General features: G+C 56.2%; 1 protein-coding gene across 1 annotated transcript in view; it reads left to right on the top strand.

The window, feature by feature from the left end:
* LASP1 (LIM and SH3 protein 1) overlaps positions 1 to 9725 on the top strand; it is a 37564-nt gene that overhangs the window by 1222 nt on the left and 26617 nt on the right. The window contains exon 2 of the mRNA XM_024742192.1: positions 6552 to 6646. Within this exon, the coding sequence (XP_024597960.1) occupies positions 6552 to 6646 (95 nt within the window). The remainder of the gene's footprint in view (positions 1 to 6551; positions 6647 to 9725) is intronic.

The following is a 9725-nucleotide window of genomic DNA, read 5'->3' as shown; positions in this document are numbered from 1 at the left end:
GGGCCCCAGCGAAACCGTCCGCTCCGGCGGCGAATGGCCGGGCTTCCTGGCCTGGAGACTGGAGGGCGGGGGCTATCAGCCGGCGAGTGTTGCATCTGGTGAACTGGCCTTCGGATAAGGCCCCAAGCCCCACTGCGAGACCCCTTTTTTGCACGACATGCAGTTCTCTTGGTGGGTCAGCGGTTAATGGACTAGTAGACGTCCTCCGTACCTTCCCAGCCCCCACCTCAAATTGGAAGCCAACTCCCAGTGCAGGTCCGCCCAGCCGGACCGGGGAGGGGTCGCGTGCTGGAGTAGGGTGGGTGGGGGTCGCTTCACAGAAATCTCCTGAAATTGTGCTCAGAGGCTGAGTCCAGCTTGTAGAACAAAGAGCTAACTTTTCAAAGCAGGTTTCCCCAGTGGAGGGTGGGGTTGGCTGAGTTCAGGGGAAGCCAAGAAAAGGGGGAGGTGTTAGGGGGATGGGAAGGTGGCCTTCTGGAAATTCACTGTCCCCTGGGGGCCCTTATGCGTCTTCCTCCTCCCCCCCGCCCCAATCATGCTGGACTCGTTCATCTGGTTGCCATTATACTTTTGGAGGGGGGCGGAGAGTAGAACTGGGTATTTCCGGCAGTTTGGGGTAGGATCCTGGCCTCTTTTAATCTCCCGAAGATCCTAAGGCAAAATCCACCTCCTCTCTGCATCCCCTCCCCAGTCTGGAGGAGAAGCCTGTGTGATTTTGTCCCCCTCCTCATCGTGCCTGTCATCCACCTCCTAAAGCTGTCATCCACCTCCTAAAGCTGGCTCCAAGTCCAAAGATTCCCTCCTTCCTGTCTGGACTGGCAGGGGCTGGGGGGCATGGGATGGAAGAGGGGTGCAGAGCCCACCTGAAGCCAGGTTTTGTTTGGGAAAGGGTAGTTCGTTGGTTACTTTTGTCTTTCCCCTCCACCTTGGGGTTGGTGCTTCCTCAGTGACCTTTAGTCTCTGAGTCAGGATGAGGGGGTGGGGTTCTAAGGTTCTGAGATACATTTGAAATTGCTCTTGGAGGAAAGGGGCATATGGGGCTGCTGCTGTTTCACAGTCCTGGGCCTGGCTGGGCAGGTGGAGAGGAAGACCATGTTATGGGTACAAGGGATGTGGGTACTGACCTTCTCAATGACCATGCCGGAAGGCAGGATTTGAGCTTGCAGGCAGGACCTGAGAGCTTTCTGTCCTTGCACACTGGTGTTTTTGCCCTTCCCCGGTGATAGGGATTTTGGTCTTTGCATCTTGAGTTCCCTGTGCGCTCCTTCTTCTGCACGGTTATGAACTGGGAAGAGGCTGTGGCCACTTTCCACCCACGTAAGACAGAAGCAATATATGATGGAGGGATTGCTAGTCTGGGAGTTGGGAGACTTGGTCCTAGTTCCAGGTCTGCTCCTGCCAGCTCTACAAATGGCTCTAGGCCTCAGTATTCACCATCTATCAAATGGGTATGGTAATGTCTTTTCCTTGAAGGTGGGGAAGTGCACTAAAGTGCCCGGAAGGGAATGTGGTATAGGCTGTACCCTGCCTACCTTGCTAGGGTACTCTCTCCAGCCCCACACCTTTGGAGTCAGAGGGGAGTGGTGCAGGGATCCTTCAAGGTGCCCTCCCCAGCTGTTCTCTTGCCCTCGCAGAAAGAGGACATTCAGGTGGAGGTTGCCCTGGGAAGTGAGAGTTCGTGATTCCTCTCTCTTTTTAGAACTCTCCTTACAGGAGGTGGCCCTGGGGAGACCTCACCCCTGCACTGAGCAGGAGGCCTGGAATATCCAGATATCAGACCTATTCCTCCCAACCCCCTTCAGGTAGTAAGGGCAGGCACTTGGAATGGGGACCTGGTGCCTGGAGGACTGAGACCTGAGGGGGAACCTTCGGTCCCACAGATACAGTTGCTAACCAACTTCTCAAGGCTTCCCCTTTACAACAGGAGAGAGTCAAATTAGACTTGCCTGTTTCACTGCAATTTCCCTACGACACGACATGACCCAGAGCACAAGCTATGTCCTTGGTGTTAGCCTTTTCTCCTCCCTGAAAGACTTAGCTGGGTTAAAAGCTATGTCATCTCTGATGGCCACCCTGCCCTCAACCTGCCATACCCCGTGTGCTCTGTGTGCTGAATAAATATGTATTGCTGGTGTTTGAGGTCGAAATTTGCTTCCCCAGAGGACTTACGGGATCAGAGTTGGGGGAGAAACAGGGTGACATCACTCATTCATTCAACAAGTATTTATTGAGCATCTACTTTGTGCCAGGCACTCTCAGGGGCTGCTGCAGGGCCTTTGGGGAGGGAGAGGAGCTGTGTCTCACAAGGTCCTCTACATTTTGAGGGAGGTGGAGTTTTGTCCTAGACCCTGTGAGGAAGCAGTCGTATCTGGGGACCTGCATTGTCAAGAGTCTTGCCATGTCCGTCTGCCCTGGCTTGCTTTCGCCGGGCTCCTGAACACAGGTGGAGGCATTTGGGAAGGGTGGAGGATTGGTGAGCTGCTAGTTCCCCGGACTCCCCCATTGGGAGAGTTCTCTGCCTCTGGCTGTCTGAACCACCCTCCTCTCAGCCCCCACAGGTGGCAGCAAGGTAGAGGGAAGCTGGGCTGGACACAAAAAAGGAGAAAAGGCCTTGCAGCCCTGGTGCCTCACTTCCTAGCTGAGAGCACGCCACGATCATCCCGTGACCATCCATTCATAATAGCTACGACTCATTGGAATGTGCCAGGCTCAGTCTTCGCAGGAGCCTTACCAAGCAGATGTGATCGCTCCTGTAAATTAGGAACCCCATGATCAGAGGCTCAGACAGGTCATGCAGCTCACTCCCCTTTCTGCCAGAGCTGGAATTCAAATCTAAAGTTCTTCGTGCTCAGCTCTTCTGCCTGTTGTGTTTGCAAAAAGTACTTTTATTTACACTATCTCATTAATAGTGGTCCCTCCCCTTCCTGACCCTGGCCTGAGGAATGCTCTGGGCCTGGGCTCTTGAACCAGGAATCTGGGGTGGTGCAGCCACGGTCTGTGCCTTTAAGCCAGCCTCCCAGGTGGCCAACTGAGCTAGGCTGGTGACCTGGGCAGGGTGGGGCTAGGGTTGCCCCTGGAGGAGTGAGAAACTGTAACCCTGGATGACAGGAAGGGAGGGAGAGGTCTCATACTCCAACCCTGAGTCATAGGCAGCCCGGGTGCAGAGGGCAAGGTACCAGGCTGCAGGCACAGCGACCCGAAGTTCATGCATCCCCCTCACCCAGAGCTGTGAGCAGCCGCTTCCGCACCTCCATGGTGATTCCAGAGAGACAGGGCTGGCCCAAGCCTCACCCAAGTGCAGGGGATCTTGCTTCTGTCCCATCAGCCTTTGTTTGCCTTTCTGTGGAGTTGGTTGCAGCTTTGGAGCTGCAGGCAAGGGAGAGTTGAGGGCGATGCTGGAGCCTAGGAGATGGGCTGAGAGGCTTCTAATAGGCACCAGAGGTCTGGTTTTTGGTGAAGAGGGAAACAGTGGACTTCTGGGGCAGCAGGGAGGATTCAAGTTGCATGCCTAGAGGTAACTTTGCTCCCTGAGTCCCAGGATGCTTCTCTGAAATCTTCTTACCTGTGGCCTCTAAGAAAGAGGGGACTCTTGAACTTCCCTGGTGGTCCAGTGATTAAGCCTCTGTGCTTCCAAGGCAGGGGGCGGTGGTTCGATCCCTGGTCAGGGAACTAAGATTCCCACATGCCGCATGGTGCGGCCAAAAAATACAAAAAAGATTTTTTAAAAAAAATTGAAAAGAAAGAGGGGACTCTTGCTCTGAGACAGGGCTCGTGGGGCAGGGGAAAGAGGCAGACAGAGGCTCATTGTGGGGTTGTATTGACTTATTTCCCTAGACCCAACTGAGACAGGGATGGGGTTTTTTCATTTGGGGTCCCCTCAGAGTTCCCAGCCCAGGCTTGTCCCAAAGGGGCTGTTGAACGACTTGTCATTTTCTGCCCCTGCTCCCCTCGCTTTCCTACCCCAAAAGGACACAATGGCAGGAGCTGCTGGATTTTCTTGAACCTTGGAGCCCTCCTCCAGAGAGGGGAGGGAAGTGATGAGAAGCAGCTAGTGTGCCAGGCTTGGAGCCTGTGTCATCTCCCAGCGCCTCTTTGGGACCAGGAGTTTTAGTTCCTCTTTACAGATGCAGAGACCGAGTTCCGTAGTTACCCTGAAGGTACTCAGTCCACTCTTGTTTTCATTCTTCTGTTCCTGGACCCCCGTAAGAGAACAGATGACCACTGCCTCAGCCTCTAACATGTGTAGCTGAGAGCAAGGCGGGTGGGGGTGAGGTGGGGAGGAGCTACCGATGGAAATGGGCACCGTTCCCTTGTACGGGGGCTCCCCTTCCTCCCAGTGGCAGCTGGCGGGTGTGTGTGTGTGTGTGTGTGTGTGTGTGTGTGTGTGTGTCTTGTGGAACCCCTGGATTGGCTGTTGGCCCTGCACCCCAGCCTGGCCAGTATACTCTGCCCCCTTCCCAAGGGGCTTGGCTCCGGAGGGGGGGACCTGGCTGTCGGCTAGGGTGGAAGTGTCTGTGTCTCTCTCCTTCTCTCCCCGAAGTCAATCGGGGGCAGCTTCGGAGGTCCCCAGGCCTAGGACAGTGCGGACTCCTGCCTGCGTGTGTGTGAAAGTGGGTCATGGTCTGGATTCCAGAGAATGTTTTTCCTGGCAGGCCCCTGCGGGGGTAGGGGCCCAGGCAGGGACATGTGCAGCTAAGCAGGCAGAGGCCAGCAGACTGGGTGGTGACAGGGCTGGGGCACTCTGCCAGTGCCTCCCAGGCATTGGGGGAGGGAGAGGGGCTTTCACTTCTCGGGCTGGTGGGGGCAGGGACTACCCCATTCTAGCTTTCCGGTGGGTTGTCTGTGCTGGGGTTTTGCACCCGGAGGAGTGTGGGCTGGACTCAGGGATAGGCCCCGGTCGGGGTGGAGGCCCAGCTTACACCAGCCATCCCTTGCTTCCAGATTTCCCGCTGACCTTCTTCCCAAAGAGCAGTTCTCCTGTCACTTCGTTTACTGTTCCACCACTGGAGAGTCCTTTGGGTCTCCTTGATGGGGAAAGTACCCTGTTAGAAAGTGATTATCCCCCAAATTACCCCATCGTCTCTGGTTGAAGTGGGCCAGGGTGAGGGAGGTAGTATGCCAATGTCTCAGCTTCCTTTTTTCTGTCCCCTTCTCCGAAGTGTCCTAGAAGCACCCCTTGGTTGGGAAACACATTTTGAAAAGCACCTCCTTGGGGGAATTTCCTGACAGGTGGCCAAGAACTGGGCGTGTGCCGGGCACCTTGAAAGTCTCCCTGTGCTCTTCCCTGGCTTCTGGCCTCTTTCTTTGAGGGGTCAGGAGTGTCTCCCTTGGCTGCTGGGAAGTGGGGCAGGGACGGGCCAGCTGGGTCACCCCAGCAGCCCGGATTCTGGGGTCCTGGAAGCTGGACTCCTGGTGGGTGCTGATCCGGGGGCCTCGTCCTGGGCTGCCAGGGGCGGATTTCTCTCATTTGCTTGGGTTCGCGTGAGCATCATTGTTTCTCAGGATGGGCTCACCTCTGTTGCATCAGTTCCCCTGCCCTTATGGTCTTGGACTCTCTTCCCCTCCCTCAGCCACGCTGGATGGATCCTTGTTCTGTTCTGGGTCCCTGGGCTTCACTGGAGTCTTCCCTGTCACGCATTCTCACTCACACGCATTGTAGCTGTGGCTGGGCACGGCAGAGCCCCACCTGTACCCCAAGACACACCCACCTCCCGCCAAGCTGCCAAGCCCCGCCCAGCACCTGACACCCGAGTAAGTAGGGATGCCACGTGCTACGCTGAGGGCTCTGTAGGTGATTTCTCATTTAAACCTCAACAATCCCAAGAGAGATGGGTATTATGATTTCCATTCTACAGACTCTGAGCAGAAATGGCTCAGAGTAGGTCCTGACCAAGGTCACACAGCTAGTCAGTACCTCCAAGCAGAGGAGGGCAGTGCCTCAGAGGAAGATCAGCTGAGGGATGGGGGAAGCGTGTGGGTGTGGTGGCTAGAGCCTGGGGCACCCACACCCAGTCTGGGCAGGGGTCGCTCAGGAAGCGGGGAGGCATTGGGGCTGGCGCATTGCCCAGGTCCAGGTGTGTCTGGAGGCCCAGGTGTGTCTGGAGGCCCTGGTGTGGGAGCTAGGAGGGACTGGGTGCATGGGGGCTGGGCCCTCCTCCTCTGTCAAGGCTGAGGAGCTGCCCCTCACGTTCAGCACCGGCTTCTTAGCAACCCTGGCGCAGCTTTGCATAAGCAATGAGGCTTCTCCCGCTTGGTCAGAGGGAGTGGTCTGGGGGAAGTGGCGCAGACCTTCTGGGGGCTGCTCGCCACTATTATAACTGGCTTCTTCCCCACTCAACCTTGCGTGTGCCCTTGTCCCCCTCCGGATAGCTCCAATGGGACAGGGGAGGGTGGTGTCATCAGCGGCCAGAGCCTGTGACCTGAGATGGCCCCAGCTCACCTGGGGTGTGGGTGTGTTCCAGTCCGCGGATGGAGTGCTCCTTCCTGGGGCCTGAGCCCCTTTCCTGAATCCTGGTGTCTGACGGGTGTCCTCCCTCTGCCTCTGTCCCCAGTTCTGGCATAAAGCATGCTTCCACTGCGAGACCTGCAAGATGACACTCAACATGAAGAACTACAAGGGCTATGAGAAGAAGCCCTACTGCAACGCGTGAGTCCTGCCTTGGGCGGGGGCTGGGCGGGCATTGGGCTCCCTCCTAGTGCTTCCTTGACATGGCCCAGCATTTCCACACTCTGCCCCATATGTTTTAACCATGTTGAGTCCTCCTCACCACAGCTGGATGAAGTTAGGGCTGTTAATATGCCCATTTTACAGCGAAGGAAACTGAAGCTTCAGGAAGGGACGGGGCTTTCCCAAGATGAATGACTAGTGACAGGCCAGTTCAAACCCCGTAGAGCAAGCTTGTTCCTTCCACCGCACTCTGCTGTGAGAGAGGGATCCAGCATGGTCTTTCAAGAAAAAGTCCTGTTTCTGCCCAGTTGTGTTCTCCACTTTGCCTTCCACATTTCTTTCCCCATGACAGCACCTGACTGTTTCCTCTCCCCTGCCCCCTACCAGCCGGTCTGGGCACTAGGCCTGGGGGTTCCTGGCCACGGCCCTTCCCAGTAGTCATTTCTTGAGAAGTGGGGGCAGCATGAAGGGAGCGGCCTGGCCCCAGGCAGATCTATTCCCTGCCTGGTGGGAGCTGGAGACATTCATGTCTTTTCCAGTGGAGTTTGCTCTGGTCTACTGTGGGGAGGTGGGTACAGGTGGGGTCGCCCATTCCAGGGGGATACCCCCATCCCATCCCATGCAGTTTCAGGTTGATTGCATTCAGCTCAGGGCACACGTAGGACCTCACAGCCACGCTACTAGGTGGGACTTCAGAAGGTCAAGTCACTGCAAGTAGGCGGCAAGATCAGTGTTCAGAAAGATTCAGGATCTGACTTGAGTCCTTTTTCTTTTTAAATTCTCAGTCAGGAGGTTTTCTGCAGCTGAAGTTCACCTGGGAGGGGAACTTTGGGACCTGTCTAAAAGGAGTTGGGGCTTTAAACCCCTGTGAAAGGCTGTCTTCCCCCTTACTGCCCTCCCCTCCCCTGCACATACCACAGCCTCATCTCCTTGGGGCTGGAGCGTTCACCAGGCGCTTACTGCCTGCCCTGCCGGCTGCTAGATGCCAACCTGTACCAGGTGCTGGGAAAACAGATTTTCTGATAAAATCTCAAGCCCAAGAAGCACCATGAATCATCACCTCCCTTCTGGGAGGGATTGGGACACTGGGAAGACTGCCTGGGGTAGAGGGAGGGTCACAGCTCTGTCCTGGCTCCTCCTTCAGCTGCCCCTTCTCCTCTATTAGCTTCCACTGGTCTCCTTCCCCCTACCGACCCCTCCCCCCCCCCCCAAGGGAAATGGGACATTCTTCAAATTCTTAAAGGCTCACACAAGCCCTGATTCTCTGCAACTTCCTCCCTCTGTTGGGGAGTAGGGTGGGGTTCAGCAAAGCCAGAGGCTGGGGCAGTTAACCCCTTGATTGCTGGCCCACTTCAGGCTAGATTCTGGGCACCTAGGCTCCTTTGGGGGCAGCTTCTGCGCCTCGGCCCCTCCAGGCAGAAGTCTGGCTGAGCCCGGAGCCCATTGGATGGCAGGGACTAAGCCTTCTTCATGTCTCTTCCTAAGACTCCGGTAGCCTAGAATGCAGCAAGCACTGGGAGTCGGAAGAAAGAAATCGGAGGCTTGTCCTTGTTTTCTCTGCCTGTTCTCAGTCTAGTGCCAAAGTCCCAGCTTACTTTTCTCACCCTCTTCTAGGGAGGCTGCAGCAAGTGGGGGTGGGTAGCTCCTGCAGGGGTTGGGGGGGCTCCAGGGAAGGCAGAAAATGAAACACCCCTCCTGGGATGCTGCTTCCAACCTGCCGAGGGTGAGATTCCCCCGTCTCTCTCCTGGCCTCCAGCCAGAGAAGCAGGTTGACCCCTCTCCGTTCCCTGAGCCTTTACAGTCCTTATTCTTCCACGCCTAGCTGACCTTTGGCCCAGCTGGGATGTTACCTGGGAAGGACTCTGGTTGAGGGGCCAAACACTTGGGGGATTTGTGGTCCAGCTGTGTTTCACTCGCGCTGTGGTAGCACCTGGCCCGAGGCAGCCACACTCCCTCAGCTGGCGTCTGCTGAGCTGCAGGTCCTTGCCAGCGAGCCAGACGTGGGGATTCCGGGATAACCCAGAGGCAGGCCCGGCTTGCTTGGGGCACCCTCCGGACCTGTCCGGGTCTCAGTTTTCCCGTGGTTAAAAATTCCTACCCAGGGATGCTGGAGGCTAGACCAAAAAGTTTTGTGCACCTGCGATGTGCCAGGCACGGGAGTTGAGTGTTCACTCTCATCCCTTCCTGTTTTCTTCCTGCCTTTGGCTCCATCCCCCAGTGACATTCCAGTTCCTGAATCCTGGAGTTTCCAGGATAAGGCCAGCCTGGCCTTCCTTTGGGAAGCTCAGGCCTGGCTTTTCAGCACGTCCCCGCTCAGGACCCAGAGGGACAGGTGATCGCTCCCGGCCCCCGGCCCCCGGCCCTTTGCCAGGGAGTTGAGCCCACCCAGGGAGGGAGTGTGCAGGTTTGGTGTGCAGGGGGGCCTCTACGTTCTGCCGATCTCTGGTTAGTCCCTGAGCCAGAGTCTTGCAGGAAGGGTGGGCAAGAGAAAGAAGAAAGCTGTCTGTCTCTCTCCAGTGGCTTCTCAAGATTGAGATTTAAGTTCTGGAAAGTGACTGAAAGCAGCAAAAAAGGCCTCTTGTATTTCTCTCTTTGCACCAGACTTATCTGGGGTGAGGCCGGGGAGAGAACATAGGCCAGAGCCCACAGCCGGCCTTCTGGGTGGTAGTGGACCCCCAAGGACGTACATTTACACACATGCCTGTGCATATCCAGACACACACGCTACCGCCAGCTGTGGGGCCAGGGAGAAACGCCAGGGTGTCGGACTTGTATAGGCTGTGTTTGTGTTCACACTTCCCAGGCCATAGGCGCTCAGCCTTGCTATGACAAGGTAGAGGGGAGCGTGCCTGCTTTTGCATAATAGCCAGTGGGGGAAGAGCCCACTGTTAATCAAATTCTCCCTTGAAGCTTCTGAGTAGGTGGGGTGAGCCTATTCCAGTTGTTATAGGAATATTTATGCCCTCGATGATCTGTTTTGTAAACTATTCTTTCTGAAAGTGGGGCAGATGGGTCCACGAACAAACCTGGTCCTTTGTCTCCACGCAAACAGTTGAGG

The sequence above is a fragment of the Neophocaena asiaeorientalis genome, unplaced genomic scaffold, assembly GCF_003031525.2.
Source record: "Neophocaena asiaeorientalis asiaeorientalis breed wild unplaced genomic scaffold, Neophocaena_asiaeorientalis_V1.1 scaffold1, whole genome shotgun sequence".
In the NCBI taxonomy this organism is placed as follows: Eukaryota; Metazoa; Chordata; class Mammalia; order Artiodactyla; family Phocoenidae; genus Neophocaena; species Neophocaena asiaeorientalis.
This window is presented reverse-complemented; position numbering and strand designations above follow the sequence as displayed.